General features: G+C 38.7%; 1 protein-coding gene across 1 annotated transcript; it reads right to left on the reverse strand.

Annotated features, from left to right (window-relative positions):
- Positions 1-666: 666 nt before the first annotated feature.
- Positions 667-4,535, reverse strand: LOC128270542 (homeobox protein H2.0-like). Its single transcript, XM_053007951.1, has 2 exons — positions 4,278-4,535; positions 667-870 (listed from the first exon to the last, which is right to left on the reverse strand). The coding sequence occupies exons 1-2, from the start codon at positions 4,533-4,535 to the stop codon at positions 667-669; spliced, it is 462 nt and encodes a 153-aa protein (XP_052863911.1).
- Positions 4,536-16,455: the final 11,920 nt, after the last annotated feature.

The raw sequence follows: 16,455 nt of genomic DNA on the forward strand, positions 1-16,455 counted from the left end.
GATTTATTTCAAATCCAAACCAAATCAAAGTGCGTAAAATTTAATGAAAAACTTTTCCTTTATGTGGTGCGGCCCGCTGACTAGTTGTTGCTTTCCACTGCGGCCCGCTGACTAGATGTTACTTTCCACTGCGGCCCACATGCTAATATGAGTTTGAGATCACTGGTATACTGCTAAACCAGCCGTGGTGGATATTTGACCGAAATTGTTTTACATAAAAAAATAGAATGAGGGAATCATTCGAATAAAAGTTCAAGCATTGAAACATATTAAGCCGGTTTATAAAAATCCAAAAGAAAAAAAGAATGTTACGTGGCTTACCTTGTACAAGCTCGAACCAAATTTTGAGAAAGCCGTCCGTCGGTTCATAAATAGAAAACTCGAACTTTCTGTACGTAAGATGTGAGTGATGTTTCACACCATCAGTTTGAATCACTTTTCTCTTTAATGGAACTCAAGGCTCTTTTTATGCTACATTTTCTCATTCTATGAAACTGTTACGTTGCTATATTTGTTGTCATAGTGTTACATGAGTGGCAAATAAGGCATAGCGGAGGGCTACTCATAAGTACTTTCGGTGTAGAACTATATTGCTGTAATAATTAATTAAATATAAAAATTTATATGTACTTTAAAATCGACTCAAAAACGAGTGGCTAGGTGTTCTTAGTCTATAGTAACATCTATGTCTTCGATATTTTCGTTGATATTGAGTGTACAGATTTTATTCGTATTAGAATAATGTTCAGTTGCTGTGACTCCTTCCGAAGATCCTTTAATGATTGATACACTTCCTGGAATGAGAGGCAGCTGCGTACTTTTTATCATATGACGCCATTTCATGCGACGGTTTTGAAACCAAACTTTAACCTAAAATGTACAAATGAAAAATATAATTAAAAAATTATTTTTATATTTTATTTGAAATGAGCACTTTGTTAAACTAGGAATATAGTATCATTGGGATTAGGACTGCTTCTTTCTGTTATTTTTCAAGCTAAAAAAGACATACTACTAGGCTGCTCATTAAATTCGGAGCCTCGATAACAGAGATCTACGATACGATAACTACTACGAGTCTAATTTTTTTTGTCATATTGGTACACTATCCAAATGAACGTATGGAAAGTTTCATTTCAATCGGTCACTTACTTTTTTTTTACAAGCCTTTTAGTATCGACAGTATTTTTGTCACGTCACAATATTCCTTAGAGCTGCTATGACGTCATCATTTGATGAAAACCGCTTTCCGCGCAGGATTTTTTTAGGTTTGAAAACAGATGGAAGTCGCTAAAGGCCAAATCTGATGAATAGGGTGGATACTCCAACAATTTGAACTTTAATTCATGGATTTTTGCCATTTGTTGCACTGGGTGCATTGTTCCATTTTTAACGAATGCGGCAACCATTTTGCAAACATTTTTTAAGAACCCAAAACTTCAGTCAAAATACTGGTTATACTGCTCAATGAGATGGCTAGGCCTTATATTAAATCTCTTTCAGTGGTTCGACGATTTTCGAAAACGATATCCTGTATTTTTTCTACGATTTGAGGTGTTGTGCCTTTTTTTCACGTTTTTGACATGGTTCGTCTTAAAGGCTACTACGACCATGTTTAAACTCAGAAAACCCTCTTTTAACCCTTTAATTAAAGGTGAAGAGTCCTTATACACTTTTAATATTCGTTCATAATTTTCCTTGGCTTTTAAACCTTCCAAAAATAAAAATTAGATCACTGCACATACTTGATTTTTTCCATTGTAAAAAATACTGTGACATGTCGATACTAAATGGCTTGTGAAAAAAAAATTAAGTGACCGATTGAAATGAAACTTCACATTCGTTCATTTGAAGAGTGTACCAATATCACAAAAAAAAATCAGGCTCGTAGCAGCGCTCTTTCTTGTCGAGGCTCCGAATTTGATGAGCATGGTTTGATTGGTCCTATCGGTTCGTTTTGTTTTTCTTCAATCCGTTCGTTTTTTCTTCTTCAGTGTAATTAAAGTTTCCTGCTCTATTATGATGGTTGTTTACTAAGTTTTGCGGGTCAATACCAGAGGGCGCTGCTACGTGCCTGATTTTTTTGTTATATTGGTACACTCTTCAAATGAACGTATGGAAAGTTAAATTTCAATCGGTCACTTAATTTTTTTTACAAGCCATTTTAGCCAAATCTAGTGAATAAGGTGGATACTTCAACAATTGGAACTTTATATCATGGATTTTTGCCATTTTCAAATTGCTCTTGTGACACGGTGCATTGCCCTCATGAAAGAGGATGTTTTTCTTCTTCAAGGATGTTCCATAGCCAGGATGTTCCATAGTGAGAGACCCAAGCCTCATCCATAGTGAGGATTCAATGCACAAAATCCACTTTATCCTATTGAAAACGGTTTAAATGTTGTCAAGAAAGATGCATTCGATTGCGTTATTAGCGAATGCGGCACCCATTTTGCAAACAGTTTTCAGGAACCCAAAACTTCAGTCAAAATATTGGTTACATCGCTCGATGAGATCGTTAGGCCTCATACTAAATCTCTTTCAGTGATTCGACAATTTTCCAACACGATGTCCGGTATTTTTTGACGATTTCAGGCGTTGTGTCCGTTTTTTTACGTTTTTGAAATGGATCGTCTTGAAGGCTACTACGGGCGCGTTTAAACTCAGAAACCGTCCTTTTTAACCTCTAATTAAAGGCGAAGAGTCCTTATACACTTTCAACACTCGTTCGAAATTTTCCTTTGCTTTTAAACCTTTCAACAGCATAAATTAAATCACTGTACGATACTTGATTTTTTTCATTGTAAAAAATACTGTGACACGTCGATAGTAAATAAGCCATTTAGTAAATCGATAGTAAATAAGCCATTAAGTGACCGATTGAAATGAAACTTCACATACGTTCATTTGAAGAGTGTGCCTATATAACAACAAAAAATCAGGCTCGTAGCAGTGCTCTCTGGTGTCGAACCGAAAAACTTAGTAAACAACCTAGTACAGGGTGGTCAAAAACACGTGCACATTTTGAACTACCCATTATTTTACGTTTAAAACGTAAAACTTGATTCTAAAAAATGTAGACATTTAGTAAACACTTCCACATTTACGAAATGGGTCGCTTTACGCTTGAAGAAAGCTGGGAAATATTAAAAACTTACTTCCAAAGTGGTAGGTCTAATCTCAAACTGTACGATATTTGAAAAGCACATTTCATGTAAGCTTATTCCCACCTCGGTGGGAATGTTTACTATTTCCAGAATCAAGTTTAACGTTTTAAACGTCAAATAATGGGTAGTTCAAAAAGAGAACGCTTTTTGACCACCCTGTACGATAGATATCTGAGCAGTTGTCATGAGGATATCATAACTTCATCCGTTAAAATACCTTAAACTATCCAAAAATTAGTAATTTAGCATTCGTGAACTCGTGCAAAACAAACAAACTGCAACAAAGTACATACAAAACAAACAAACAAGTATAAAAAATATCATAGATTCTTCCTTAATGTCCGCCGCCTAGTTCATTTTCCGGCAAACATTTCTTGTTCCTGACGTTTTTGCAACGATTTAGGGATACAAATATTTACTATCGTTTTGAAGAGAATTCCTATCAGATATTGATGCAAAAGATGGGTTGGATTACCACGGCTTAGCCGGCCAAGTTGAAACTATCTTATAATTATGTTATCTATCTTAAGTTTAAGCTATCTAACTTATAACGCTTGATAGTTAAAGACAACTAAACTAAACAAAACTAACGACATAGTAATGTAATAGCATAGCATTACTTTAACGAGCGCGTGATGTCGCGCCGAAACTACACAAGCAAATTAAATCAACGGACGATTCAGGGATTAGTAAAGGGCTTTTCGATAGATGACCTCGGTGATCTATTTAGTAATACTTGGCACTATTCCTGGTATTCAATATGCTCTACCTATAATTTTGTCATGGGTACTTAAAAGCAAAATGACGTCATATGAATCTGGTGTGATACCAATAATGCGATTAGAGTAAACCCTAGTAATATTTCTGTTCTTTAATTTATGTTCTTAACAAACATGTTTTTCACTTAGACAACAATGACATTCCATTTAACATTAACATGCATTCCATTCGATCTAATAGCATCAGTGCTAACAGAACAAGTAGATTTGGTGTCTTGTGCAATCAGACCAATCTAACAGGGATAAATTGTGTCTCATTATCGGCAAATATTAAGAGAAAATCACCAAAACATAAGCAAAAACGGAAAAAATGACCAACAATAACATTTACCTGGGCATCATGCAAACCAAGATTGGCAGCTAAACGTTTCCTTTCGGGTTTGGTGATGTATTTTTGATCCTGAAAGGTGCGCTCTAGTCCTTTCCGCTGTAAATTACTGAATACTGCCCTTGACCAAGATCGCTTGCGGCGAGATACGACTGCATGTCCGAGTCCTGTTTTACACTGCAATATGCTGCTAGAAGGTGACGGGAAGTCTTCAATTTGCAACAAAGCTTTAATGCTTGCAAGACCGGTTAGGCTGTTCATTGTATACGGCACTACGTCATTCTCAGAAGTCCCTTCAACGATCGTAGGCAATCCGGTAGAGAGAACAGTTGCTGAATATACTGATTGCGTGTTGCATTTTAACACTTCTAAATCTGTTGAAAGTCGAGTAAATAAAATAACTTTATTTGGAGCTATCATATTACATGATTTTTACTCATAGAGAAATGTTAGAAAAGAAATTTTCAAAATATTTTTTGCGAAAAAAGTAGAAACAATTTGATTTGGTTTTATAGCACATTGATACTCGCAGAAATGTAAAGTAGGATGATTTTATATTTTAAAATAAGTGCGTAGGATTTTACAATAGGTTCTACCTTCCAAGCGTTCAGATTCACCCTGTAAAACGAACAACTCCTACCTTCGCATAGTAACAAATTTTATCATTAAATATCATTACAATATCTGGTCAACACAGCGGCTGGATAACATTTCCCATCTGACATTTTCGAGATAGGTTTTGACCGGTTTTGCGATGTTTGGTCGAGCGTTGTCATGTTGAAAAATCAGTTTGTTATCTCTTTTATCCCGTTCTGATCGTTTTATGGCCAAAGCTTGCTTATGGCCAAAGCTGCAAACGTTTAATTGTTCTCGTTTGTGTTGTTCATCAATAATTTCATGAGGTTATAAAAGCTCATTGTTGGAATATTCACGAGGCCGGAGTTCTGATTTAACTGATTTTGTTAGCAATCTTAACTTTATTAAGTCCAGTTTTAGAAGAGAGAGTTAAAAATTACAGCCGATTCACTCAGGGTCTCCCTTCGTATTGCTCTTGGCTGTCACTTTTTCCCCACCGGATGCTCGCCTACTGTCATCGCCGCTGACAGCAGCAGACGATTCCTTCGGTGACGTCGCGACATCAGTTTCAGCGACATCAGCGCTCCTAGCGGAGGAACACCAACAGCTTGCAATATTTAACACTCATAGTTCTCCACACCTTTCATATCCCACCATAACCATAACCTTTGTACAGCACACACAGCATAACCTTTGTAGTAAATTACACTGGCAATTCTTCATCATCAAAACTTGTTTGGCTACACTACACTACAAACATCCATTAAAATATGACTTTCGGTAGCTGTTTTCTTCCTTTTGAAGTAATTAAGAAGTACTCCCCGTAAAACACACGGACGGACACAACGAACGACACAACGGAGCAGGGGGTCCGAAGAGCCAAAAAGCGTACGACGGCAGGGAATGAGAAAACAGTAACCGCGGCGCAGGGAGCGCGAAGGCATATATACAGGAAAGCGGATGAGCAGGGCAGAATCGTCGATACCACCCAGAAGCAGCCCGCCGTTGAACATATTTTGGCTACGCACCGTCTATCTGATAAGGACAGGAGGCCCCATTGGCGACAGTGGATCAAGTAAGGAGGAAGATCAGAGTACCAGAGGAAGATCTATACCCCAGCTGCCGACAGAACACCATGCGAGTGAAGCTCCTCTGCACCTGCTCCAGCACATTGGTAAGCACTTTGCTGGAAGGGTCCCAGACAATTCCAGCATATTCTAATCCCGAACGAAGCAGGCTGCAAAACAAGGACTTGAGGCAGTCGATGCGGTGGAACTCGCGGGTAGTTGTAGTAGGTAGTAGTTTTGGGAGATAGGTAAGGAGGATCTGGAAAAGGAAATGACAAAGCTTTTCTCAAGTGAAAGAAGATGGTTAGAGGTGCACCAGAGGCAGCCGGCGTCAAGCCGCCGGCGAAGGGAGGATAGAAGTAATATCATTAATAAATAGGATAAACAGAAGGGGAGAAAGAACACTACTTTGCGGGACTCCGGATGTGCAACCAAAGTCACTGGAGAGATTGGACCCAATACAGACACGACAGGAACGATTTGAGAGGAACGACTCAATCCATTCAAGCAAAGCAGGTGCAACACCAAGCTTCCCCAGCTTAGCAAGAAGGAGAGCGTGAGGCACGTGGCTTTGAAATCCATGTAGGTGGCGTCCAACTGCCCTCCGCGATCCAGTTCCGCAACCGTGCATGAAACGAATTCCACAAGGTTGGTCACCGTAGACCGTTTAAGCATGAAGCCGTGCTGATGCGGGTTCAACCACGAGCTAACTGCAGAAAGGAGGGACGGACGAATGATCGACTCTAACATTTTACTGCAGTTGCACAGAATGGATATTCCACGGTAGTTGGCACGCTTTGTCATTTTTGTTGAAGACCGGGATCAACTGATGTTTCTTCCAGCGTTGTAAATTCTATAGACTGTCATAGGTGTTGATAAATTATAGGATAGGCTATAGGAGTTGATAAACATTATCGCCAGTTATGTGCCACATATCAAACTGATGATCTGAATACAGACGGTGCAATAGGAAACGAATTCCAACAATTAGTTGGTCGACGCACCGAGTCATCGTATGGATAAGGCAGTTCTTCTCCAGCCTTTGACGAAAGCAGCTCGCGCAATTACTCGTATCGCTCTCGCAAATATTAGAATAAATAAATGTGTTAGGTTGTCTTTAAAATAAATCAGCTAAATACACATAACTTTCTAGTACACGTACTGTCATTTAGTGGATCGTAATTTTTCCATATGCACGGGAGTTTATGCACGGGTGCTCGTGACGGCGAAGACGAATAAGTCAAGTGCAGTACAGTTAAGAAATAAAAGAAGAAAAGAGCCATCGTCACAATCTTCTGCTCAAGTAATCTTAACATATCCAACCCATTGAGCCTATAGTAAACCATACAATATGAAAATATCATCTAGACTCATAAACAACAAACTCTTGATCCACCATATCCATCATGATTCTAATTCATCCAATTCAATTCATTAAATTATTCATTGACAATATAGACTGTTTCATTATGTCTAAGCACGATTTTAAATGAACGCCAAAAATTCAAATTACTAGGTTGTTTACTAAGTTTTGCGGTTCGATACCAGAGGGCGCTGCTACGAGCTTGATTTTTTTAGATATATTGGTACACTCTTCATATGAACGTATGTGAAGTTTCATTTCAATCGGCCACTTAATTTTTTTTTTACAAGCCATTTAGTAACGACGTCTCACAGTATTTTTTACAGTGGTAAAAATCAAGTACCGTGCAGTGATTTATTTTTTATTTTTGAAAGGTTTAAACGCAAAGGAGATTTTTGAACGAATGTTGAAAGTGTATAAGGACTCTTCGCCTTCAATTAGGTGGTTCAAAGAGGGGATTCTGTTCTTAAACATGGTCGTAGTAGCCTTTAAGACGATCCATGTCAAAAACGTCAAAAAACAGACAAAACACCTGAAATCGTAGAAAAAATACAGGATATCGTTTTTTAAAATCGTCCAATCACTGATAGAAATTAAGTACAAGACCTAGCCAACTCATTGAGCAGTGTAACCAATATTTTGACTGAAGTTTTGGGTTTCAGAAAGCTGTTTGCAACATGGGTGCCGCATTTGCTACAAACGCATTCGAATGCATCTTTCTTGACAACATTTAAAGCGTTTTCGATAGGATAAAGTGGTTTTTGTGCATTGAATCATCACTATGGATGAGACTTAGGTCTGTCACTATATGATCCTGAATCAAAACAAGAAGTTAAGGAGTGGTGTGAACCTTTTTCTTTAGTTCCGAAACGAGTTTTCTGAGAAATTGCCTAAAAAGATGTTTGCATCAGTTTTGTGGGATGCGAATGAAATTTTGCTAGCGGATTACTTGCAAACGGCTTAAAAAATTAATTTCGATTGTTGTTGTAACATTTTAGAGCAACTAAAAGCGAAAATTTGTGAAAACAGACCCGGTTTGAAGAAGAAAAACATCCTCTTTCATCAGGGCAATGCACCGTGTCACAAGAGCAATTTGAAAATGGACAAAATCCGTGAATTAAAGTTCGAATTGTTGGAGTATCCACCCTATTCACTAGATTTGGCCCTTAGCGACTTCCATCTGTTTTCAAACCAAACAAAAATCGTGCGCGAAAAGCGTTTTTTAACCTAATGATGACGTCATAGCAGCTGTAAAATTTATTTTGACATGTCGATACTAAATGGCTTGTAAAAAAAAAACTAAGTGACCGATTGAAATGAAACTTCACATACGTTCATATGAAGAGTGTACGAATATAACAAAAAAAATTCAAGCTCGTAGCAGCGCTCTCTGGTATCGACCCGCAAAACTTAGTAAACAACCTAGTACAAGCAAACTCCATTTTTCTTTCGGTATTTAACGCTCTGTTATCTTACTTAACAGTACAATTTTACAAAATTACATTCCGGTTAACCGTATGCCAATGACCGAACTTTTAAACGAACACTACGCATCAGCTTTTGCACAGACTGATTTGCAATCATTTTGGACACTTTCTTCAAATCTTTGGCGAATATTTCAATGGTGTTGGTTGGCTTTACATGTTTTCTCAAGTACGCCTTGGTAAGTGCCCAAAAAGTTTCGATCGGTCTTGCCTGTGGACAATTTGACGGATTCATCTCCTTCGGAATGAACTGGACCCCGTTGGATTAGAACCAGGTAACGTATCCTTGGAGTAATGCACGGATGCTAAATCCGGCCAAAATAGCACCGGGTCTTTATATTTTCGAATCATAGGCAGTAGGCGTTGATTCAGACATTCGCGGATGTAAATTTCGGATTTGATCGTCTCTGTTATCACGAACGGTTCGGAATGCATGCCACACTCGCAAATGGCTTGCCAAACCATTGCCTTTTTTCTGAATTTTTCAATAAAAATGGATGTATCTGCATCATCAGCATTCTGGCGATCCAGAACAGTGTAATACTGAGGACCCAGAAGAGTTTTGTAGTCAAATTTGCAATAAGTTTCATCGTCCATGATGACGCAAACTCGTTTGTCATGAAGCAGTTGATCATACAATTTCCTTGCTCTTGATCTAACAGATGCAGCTTGTTTTGCACTCCGTTTCGGTTTTTTCTGCTTCTTGTATGTCTTAAGACCCAATCTTACTTTGGCACGATGGACGGTACTCGCAGTTGATCCCACCTTTTTAGCCACATCTCGGACGGAGGCACTTTTCTTGCTGGCGTAAACACGCATGCCTTTTTGATCCAAATTTGTATCCATAGGACCCGATTTCCACCCATATTTCATTTTATCCTGAAAGCTGCTTTCTTTTTTTAATTTCCGTATTGCGTTTCGAACCGCTCCAATGCTTATTTTTCCTGTTTTGCCAACCGACTCAGTGAAATGTTGGGAATAGTGCACCATTTGTGCAGAATCTGTTTTCCCTTTTCTGGAGAAATGCTTTGCATTTCCACAAAAGTTCAGGAAACCTGTACGTATTATACACCGTTTTTTAAGTTAAAGTGTGTACTAAAAGAATCTGTTGAGTTTGACACTTAAAACGTCATGTGGAATTAGTAGTGATCTGTCAAAATCGTGCTTAGACATAATGAAACAGTCTATAGGCAGAAAATATTCCTATCTTTGATGCTTTTGACTAACTCGTCTTTTTTATATCGATTGAATCGAAAATATTGCTACAAACAAAAATCACAATAGTGCATCGTGCAGAGAAATCTCTTGAACCAAATTCAACCAAACAAACTAAATTCACCAACTTACAATGGATGTTGTTTGTTTTAATCTACGGAGTAGTTAAATCACTTTACCCGTGACAAGGTTTTTTACAAATGGACCTACGATGATAAGATGCAGGTCATGCTTTCATTCTAGCATTGTGGCATTTCCTTACGACCCAAATGAAGTACGGTAAATGAACAGATTTTTTCATTCGGATTACAAAATGAAAAAGGATAAAGATTAAAAGATCTAAGAGTTGAGAACCGGACTGTTTTTAACACACAAAAAATGTTTATTAAATTTTAATGCGATTTTCCATTTTATTCAAAGTATGTGCCATCGCTAGCTATACATTTCTCCTATCTCTCTGCTAAATCATGGATTCCCAGACGAAAGAATTCTTCGACTTTTTAAGTAAACTAATTAGTCATCCTATTTCGACTTCCTCGTAGAAAAACGAAGGGCTGCTCAGCCAATACAGGTCCCATCGATGAAAATGAATGATATTCGGAAAGAACCAAGTCTGGTGAATAACGCGGGGAGGGTCAGCAGCTCCCATCCAAGTGATTTGATAGTATCCTGAAACAGTTTTGTTTTTAGGGGCGCCTGGTGCTTGTTGCCACGGACCACCAGGCGCCTCCATTGTAGAAAACAGGAACGGCTTTTTGATCGTTTTCGATCAATGCATGGTTCAAATTGATCATTTGTTGTCAGTAGCGATCGGAATTAACGTTTGCATCAGGTTTTAGGAGCTTATGAAACACCACACCTTTCTGTCCCATCAGAAAGCCCGTTTTTTGGAGTACTTGGACGCTTTTTTTTGTAATGTCAAAATCGCCATTTTGAATTTTTTTAAACCACTTAAAGCATTGCGATCTTCCAAACACAAGTCCCGACAAGCATTTGGTGTGATTCCGAAGCAGTTTTCTTCAAGAGAAGCAGAAAAATAATAATTCCCGCAAAACGTCATTTTGAGGCACAAAAGTTGACATAGTTTAACCCTTTCAATGATGGGTTGCACACCGAAATAATTTATTTTTCGATCTGAAATAATCTATCTGATGTCGAAACAAGGTAATGATGAATGAACCGCTAAACTGGGAAGTCCCAATAGACAGGTACAGCCATCTTTTTAACAGTCCGGTTCTCAACTCTTAGACCTAGTATTATATCATAAATCAGTAAACATTCATCATGAAATAAATAACAGTTTTTTTAGAGCTGTTATAAACAGGGTGCGCCATTTAAGATTCTTTTTTCTATTTGGTTATTTTAAAAAACGGCCTAATATTTTTCGATGCTTGAACATTTATTTGAAAGGAAGATTCATCAAATTTATGCATAAAATACAATTTTGGTTGCAGAAAATTAGGAAATGTGAAAACTTATTTCCTAAGAGGTAGGTCTCTTAAACTCAACTCAAACGGTACGATATTTGAAAACCTTTTTCCATTTAAGCTTATTTCCGCCTAGGTGGTTATGTTAATTAGGTGAGTTGTCGTTTTTGGGGTTCGAAATATCCACATCCAATTCTCCTTAAACGAGTGACTGTTTGGTGCAGATTTTGGACTGGAGGCATCATCGACCGCCGTATGAAGGAATGAAGAAGAAGGCGAAGGGGCATCGACCACCGGAGCCGAAGAAGCCGTACGCTACCGAGCAAAGTTAGCTGATTGGTTCTTCGGCGAAATTGAACCTTAGAACTTAGCCGACATTTGGTTTCAACAGTATGGCCCTACCTGCCATACAGCGACAGCCACGATCGGTTGTTTGCGCCGCATCTTTGGACAGCGAATAATCAGCAGAAATTGTGTTGTGAATTGTCGTTCAAAAACCATTGGACTTATTATCTTTGAGCTGCGGCGAAACATAAATGTTATGCAAACAAAGCAGCAACTATTGATGACCTCAAGACCGAAATTCACATTGCCATTGCCGAGATGGGACCACAGACAGTCGAAAATGTACTCAAAAATAGGTCATACGAATGGGGAACTGCTAAGCGATCCGTGTTTAATGTTTTACCAAAATGGTTTATCATAAAAAATGGAAGAAGTGACATTCAATTGAACAGGTGCATCATGTCATTACCAGTTCCGTCTTTGTTATTCCATAAATGTACGAGCATGTACCAGTTGTCTGAATATTTGTACTTTTACAAAATTAACCAGCAGCCTCCATTCTCTATCAATTTGTTCCAACATATCTTTCAGTGACTGTAGTAGCATAGTTTAGAAAAAGCAAAAGAATGCTATGTTTAGAACAGAAAAGAGCTAAACAGAGAAGGATTTCCAGATTTCGGAAAAAGAAAGAACGGGGCGGAACATCGAATTACGTAAACAAAACAAACGATAATTTTGAAATTATCTTTTCTAGAGGTGTCTTGAGATTGTTTATTAGGTGTAATTAATTATGTTTCACGACACGCGCAAGAGGTTTCGAATTGTTTGGAAATAAAATATCTAAACTGTGGTATGGGGCATGTGTTTACAAAATCATTAAGTACCTTTCCACAAGGGCGCACAAAGTACACCTAAGAAATATGGAGTTGAAATGGGAAATGAAAAATGAGTTAGAATTTTTTGTAAATATTAAAACCAAAGTTTTAGTATCTGCCTTTCTGACTTATCTGCCACATAAGGCCCAGAATATTTATATATTGAAAACGTAAAAACTGACATCATATTCGCATGACTATGAACGCAAGTTGTATGACTTATATTTCTTCTTCTAACTATCAAATTCTCGAGATTTACATTACAAAATTTGTATTCATTTGTATTTGTATTTGTATTTGTGCCGTAAACTTGTTAGGTTTCACTTACCAACAGTCTTGTAATAATTTAACCTATGGATTTCTATAAGTTTTGTTTCACGATGGAGCGCTATCTTTCAACGGGTTGAAGTTCTGAGTTGTTTGGGGAATTTCAGTCTTTCAGCACAATATTGTTTTTTTTCCATACCGCATCTTAGATCCATCTCCATAATTCGATCCAGGCTCATAATTCCCCATAATAAATCAAGCAAGATTTGCAAATAAAGAGAGTACTGTTGTAGTACAAAACATGTGTGTGCAACTTGAAATACACAGAAAGACACATCCCTCTTTTTAACGGGAACTGGTTGATTCTTCAAGGATTAGCAACATGAATTGTGAACTTTTGAATAATGAATAATGAATAATATGAATATGAACATGAACTTTTTTATCCGTGCCAAATTATAATATAATATATAATATAATAACCAGGTTGCTTAAAGCTATACAGGGGAGACTTACAAATCTAAGGAGAAGAGAGGAAGTAGATGAAGGAAAGGAAAGCAAAACAGACAACAAAGTTATTATAGAAATAAAGTTTAATTTAGTTATTATAAGCTTAATAGTATTAACGAATTATAGTTTTGGCGAGCTGCGACAATCTTTTCGTCTGAAAATAGTCGCTGAGCTTGACTCAGTGTAATTATTTGTCTAGGAAGCTGACTGGTGGCAACTTTAACGTTTGTTCCTTCATTCAATTGCGTACAGTCGAATTTTGTGATCATGTGTCATGCAGCTTTCGTGCGCCATGATGCAGTACATTAAAAACATTGCACGTTGTATATGCTGCATATTGCTTCGCTTTTCAAACAAAAGGCATTTCGGCGTCACCTTAAATGGAAAACATCGTGCTACGTTCAATCATCTTATGAGCATAGTCCACCGACGATTTTGTGTCATTTAGCAATGTCATAATGAGACATAAACGGATGTTTACGGAACGGATTAACTGTTCAATGCACTGTCAGCTCCGGTATTGTAAAAGCTTGTGCTCTGTTTTGGTTATATTGTTTTATTCTACTATTTATTAAATTGTTATACATACCGCAGTATCCGTTTCCAAAACGTAGTGGCAATGGTTTAAGGATCATTTTTGAGTTTCTCTCGTCAAATGAATCTAACGGCAACCTAGAATACTGATAGTCCCTTTCCTGATTCAAATATTCATAATAAACATTACTGGTTCGTTCAACATAATTTTTGCCAATGATGAAATTGTTCACATTGTCACTTATAAAAGACGTATAATTACTGGGAAGAACTATTGACGGTTGTAACATAAGAGACTGCGTTGCACACTGATCACAATATTCATTATCGTTGTATGTTTCAATGGTTTTATGAATGTTGTCACCATGAATATCCGCACTATCAAGCATTCGAACTTGGCGATCCTTTCTTTCGTCGGTTATCGGTTCATCCTCTGATCCTAACAGTCTATCGATACTGAACGTTAACTTCGTTTGTAGATCATCTTCGTCAGATGATTTGTCTTCAAAGGCTTGATTCCGGTAAAAATCGGTTACCGGTGCACGATTTTTTTCTCGAGAATTGATACTGATTTCACTCATGATCTTTCAGTATTCAAACAATGTAACATCGCTGTAGCTCAGTAGACACTGATTTTGTGGTACCTCAGATTCAACGCAAGACCAAAATAACTGAGTAGGATACATCGAAAAAGTAGGCGGAGTTTCAACCAGAAAAACTGTTTCTGAACAGAGCAAACAGCAGCGTCTCACTGTTTTGGCTGCTTTCGAGAAAATACGTATATTGCTTTCATCGACATAGTGGAGAAAGTAAAATTACCTTTAAACCAATGATTCCCAACGAGTGCATATTGAAATTGAAATAGTGATTTTATCTGATGATGATGATTTACCATAATTCAACAGTTAAAATAAAACAGTTGAAATTGAACAATTAAGTCATTCAGACCCATAATTTTTTTTTTCATTTTAGGATTAATGATGATGATTGGATTGAGAAGGCGAGTTATCTTACGATATTAAATAACTAGAAAAAACCGTCCTACTTTACTTCGAAGTGTTGATTTTGATTATGCATTAAAACTTCCCAACCAAGCTCCAGGACTTTCGGGCGAGTCACTAAAGTCGGGAGCCGCTCGATCGCGAGCTGCTGGCGTTGCTGGCGATCTTTGTGACGATTTCACCAGATTTTGGGAGCTTGTGGTAAACCACACTCCGCTGATAGAGCAGTCGGTAACGCTCGTCGATATCACGAAGCTGGCTTAACAACCCCGTCTGTAAAAACGAACTGTTAGAGAGAGCATCTGCTGCAGGATAAGACCGCTCAGTGGTTGTTCCCGAAGAAGAAGAAGATATGATAGCATAGTTGGAGTAAACTTCTACGGATCTATGACTAGGTTCGGAATACCGATCAAACTTACCAGACTTGTTAGAATAATGATAATGAATGATGTCTTGTGGATGAAAAGCTCTCTAATCTCTTCGATACCAACAAGGGATTGTGTCAAGGGGAAGCCCTAGCTTTCCTCCTCTTCAACAAGTCCAGACAGATCGAAACATATGCTGATGACATAGACAAGACTCTCCGATCTAGCTCAGGTTTACATGGGGATTGAGCAAGCGGCGGACAATCTCGGTCTGCAGATAATGTGAACAAGACAAGAAACTCAAGGTAGCACCAATAACTACCGAGGACGGAGGATACGGAGAGCATACGTGGGAGGGACGTAATAATAGGTAGCCGAAAGTTCGAAGACTTCTCGAGGTTCATCTTTCTTCTTCTTCTTCTTCTTCTTATTCGGCTACAACCGACGAGTTATCTTCAGCTGCATCAAAGAACTCTTCCACCGCTCGCGGTCGAGCGCCTTCGTCCACCACATTTCAATACCGGCCGTTCTTGCGTCCCGGTCGACGTAATCTCGCTATCTCAAAAGGGGGCTACCAAGCCCCCTCTATCTCTATGGATGGTCTAAGAAGACTTTACGGGCTGGTTCGTCGTGCGCCATTTTCACGACATGACCAGCCAACCGGAGCCTGGCGAGACACACACGCTGCACGACAGTGAGATCGGCGTACATTGCGTAGTACGCAGCTCGCTGTTGTAGCGGCTCCTTCATTGTCCCTCCTCACATACGGGGCCAAATATCAATCTGAGCATCTTCCTCTCGGGCGCGGCTAAGAGGGCGAATCTCCTCGGTTATGTCATTGTTGGTGGTAGGTGTCATTGTTGGAGCTCAGGACAACTTCGATCTTTCGGTCACCTATTAGTGCATCACCCCAACGTATGCTCGCCGATGTTGTTGGTGGGGCTGCTGACGGTGGCGCCACCATGAACTTGGTCTTATTTTCGTTAATCTGCAGGCCGAGATTTTCCGCGGCTTGCTCAATCCCAGTGTAGGCTTTGGCTACATCGGAGAGCCGTTGACCTATAGTGTTTATATCATCAGCATAGGCCAGAATCTGGCTGGACTTGAAATAGATTGTCCCTGAGGTCTCCGCTCTCAAGTCCCGGATGGCTCGCTCCAGCACGATGTTAAAGAGGAAGCAAGCTAAGCCGTCCCCTTGGCGCAATCCCTTGG

The sequence above is a fragment of the Anopheles cruzii genome, chromosome 3, assembly GCF_943734635.1.
Source record: "Anopheles cruzii chromosome 3, idAnoCruzAS_RS32_06, whole genome shotgun sequence".
Lineage (NCBI taxonomy): Eukaryota > Metazoa > Arthropoda > Insecta > Diptera > Culicidae > Anopheles > Anopheles cruzii.

Coding starts and splice junctions, on each gene's coding strand:
- LOC128270542 (XM_053007951.1), bottom strand. CDS start 4,535: ATGAACAGCCTAACCGGTCTTGCAAGCATTAAAGCTTTGTTGCAAATT. Junction 871..4,277: donor TTGGTTTGCATGATGCCCAG/GTAAATGTTATT, acceptor TGTACATTTTAG/GTTAAAGTTTGGTTTCAAAA.